The sequence below is a fragment of the Pteropus vampyrus genome, unplaced genomic scaffold, assembly GCF_000151845.1.
Source record: "Pteropus vampyrus isolate Shadow unplaced genomic scaffold, Pvam_2.0 Scaffold1723, whole genome shotgun sequence".
NCBI classification, from domain to species: Eukaryota; Metazoa; Chordata; class Mammalia; order Chiroptera; family Pteropodidae; genus Pteropus; species Pteropus vampyrus.
The window spans coordinates 15,766-17,901 of record NW_011890504.1 but is presented as its reverse complement, the minus strand read 5'-3'; the positions used below and the strand labels follow the sequence as shown (position 1 = coordinate 17,901).

Here is a 2,136-nt window from a genome sequence, read left to right as displayed (position 1 = left end):
AATCCAGACAAGAAACCTGTGAAGTAGGGATCCTGAAAACTACATGATAGACTGTAAAGTCAGTTCCTAAAATAAAGAAAGGTGTTACACATTCCGCAGGTAAAGGTGAACCCTAACCAAGCCATTATTATTATTATTGTTATTATGATGATTATTATGATTATTATGATTATTATAGCAAACACTGATTCAAATGGAGTCCCTATGAATTAGCTCACACATGACATGACTCTGAAATGTTTGCTACACGGTCCTCTTTTCAAAATGCCACTGAGTATTTTCCTTGAAAATTCCCTTCTATGACATTTCCCTGGAGAGTCCCTTCAAGCCTTTCAAACCATCGACTGTCCCCTCGGCTCTGACACCGGACCTGATACACACTTGGGTCATTTAGCTTCTTCTAGACTGTACTCAAAGTGCTCTGACACCTTGAATAGTTATATATGTACCTTACTCCCATGGACCTTACTCTGGGTGTAGTAAACTACAATATCAACACAGTGTACTAGGATCGCAGCATCTAGGGACCAGACCAAGGATGCGTGAACAGAGACAGTGACTGATGAGCTGCATAAACCAGCTGGGCTTTCAGGGTTCTGGGCCACTGGGAGGTGTGTGTCCAGCCACCAGCAGGGGGCACTGGGGGACTGACGAGTGATCCCTGCACAACTGCTCACTGAGGACAATTCATTTACTCGAAGGAGCCTGGCCTGGGTGCAGTTCTCTGTGCTCCCTCATGAGACTCAGCAGCTGTGTCCTTTCTGGGCTGGCAGAGTCTCTAGAGCAGGGACTGTGTGGTGTAAGCAGGTGCTTCCTCCCAGGGCTCTCCCAGGGGGTGAAGCCAACCTCCATCCTCCTCAATCTGGGTGTGAGCTGAGCTCCAGCACCAGGGCTCAGGGAGGGGCGGGGCGGTCACTGGATGGACACACATTTGCATGCACAGCCCCTCCTCTGGTGAAGGGTGGAGAAGAAAAGGAGGCCTGGGGCAGCCCAGCCCCACTGTGGGCTCAGGGGCTGCGTGCACCATGGCCTGGACCCCCGTCCTCCTCGTGCTCCTCTCTCAGTGCACAGGTAGAGAGAGGACTTGGGGACCCTGGATATCCCTCAATATCACTGCCTTCTTGCTCAAAATCTTGAGAAATTTTCTCTGGTTTCCTGTGCCAATGCCCCATTTGTCTGTGTTTGCAGGTTCCCTCTCTCAGCCTGTGGTGACTCAGCCGCCCTCCCTCTCTGCATCTCTGGGAGCATCAGCCAGACTCACCTGCACCCTGAGCAGTGGATTCAGTGTTGGGGAGTACAGGATAAACTGGTATCAGCAGAAGCCAGGGAGCCCTCCCCGGTATCTCCTGAACTTCTACTCAGACTCCTATAAGCACCAAGGCTCCGGGGTCCCCAGCCGCTTCTCTGGATCCAAAGACACCTCGGCCAATACAGGGCTTCTGCTCATCTCCGGGCTCCAGCCCGAGGACGAGGCCGACTATTACTGTAACACCTGGGATGGCAAATCTAACACTCACACACTGCTCCAGACCCATGGGGAAGCGAGACACAAACCTCTCCCTCACTTTCCTGGCCTGGTGCCAGCACTCATGGGAGGGGCTCTGAGCAAGTCAGACAGGAGGTGACTTTGTTTTTCATTTCTTCTGTTAACACCCGATTTTCCTCAGACCGCTTTATCTGACAATATCACATGCTTCTCTTCACTTTAAATTCACATTTATCCGTTGCTCATATATCCTTCCCTGTCACCTTGTCCACTCGCAGTAACCCCGTGTCCGAGGTCAACAGCCCTCAGAGGGGACACGGGAGGAGCCTGAGGGGCGTGGGTCAGGCCCTGCCCTCCTGAGGGAGCAGAGGGGGTGACTCGGTGCTGCTCCAGGTCTGAGTGCTTCCACCTGGGGCGGGGACGCGATGGGCCCCCTAAACCTGAGTTAAAAATAATACATTTATGATAGCATCACACATATGTAATAGTTTAGGAAAAATCTGACAGATTTTAAAATTTTTATGCACTGAAAACTATGAAACTTTTGAGAGAAATTAAATATTTAAATAAATGCACAAACAATTCAAGCTTTTGAGCCGAAACATTCAGTGTGGTTAAGATGAGTTCTCCTCGAACTGATCATTATGATC

The 2,136-nt window shown here is 50.1% G+C and overlaps 1 gene segment (V, D, J or C); it reads left to right on the top strand.

The window, feature by feature from the left end:
- Positions 1 to 1,007: 1,007 nt before the first annotated feature.
- On the top strand, positions 1,008 to 1,625 carry LOC111734536. The segment is given in 2 exon segments: positions 1,008 to 1,071; positions 1,189 to 1,625. Coding segments are annotated over 2 exon segments (483 nt in total).
- Positions 1,626 to 2,136: the final 511 nt, after the last annotated feature.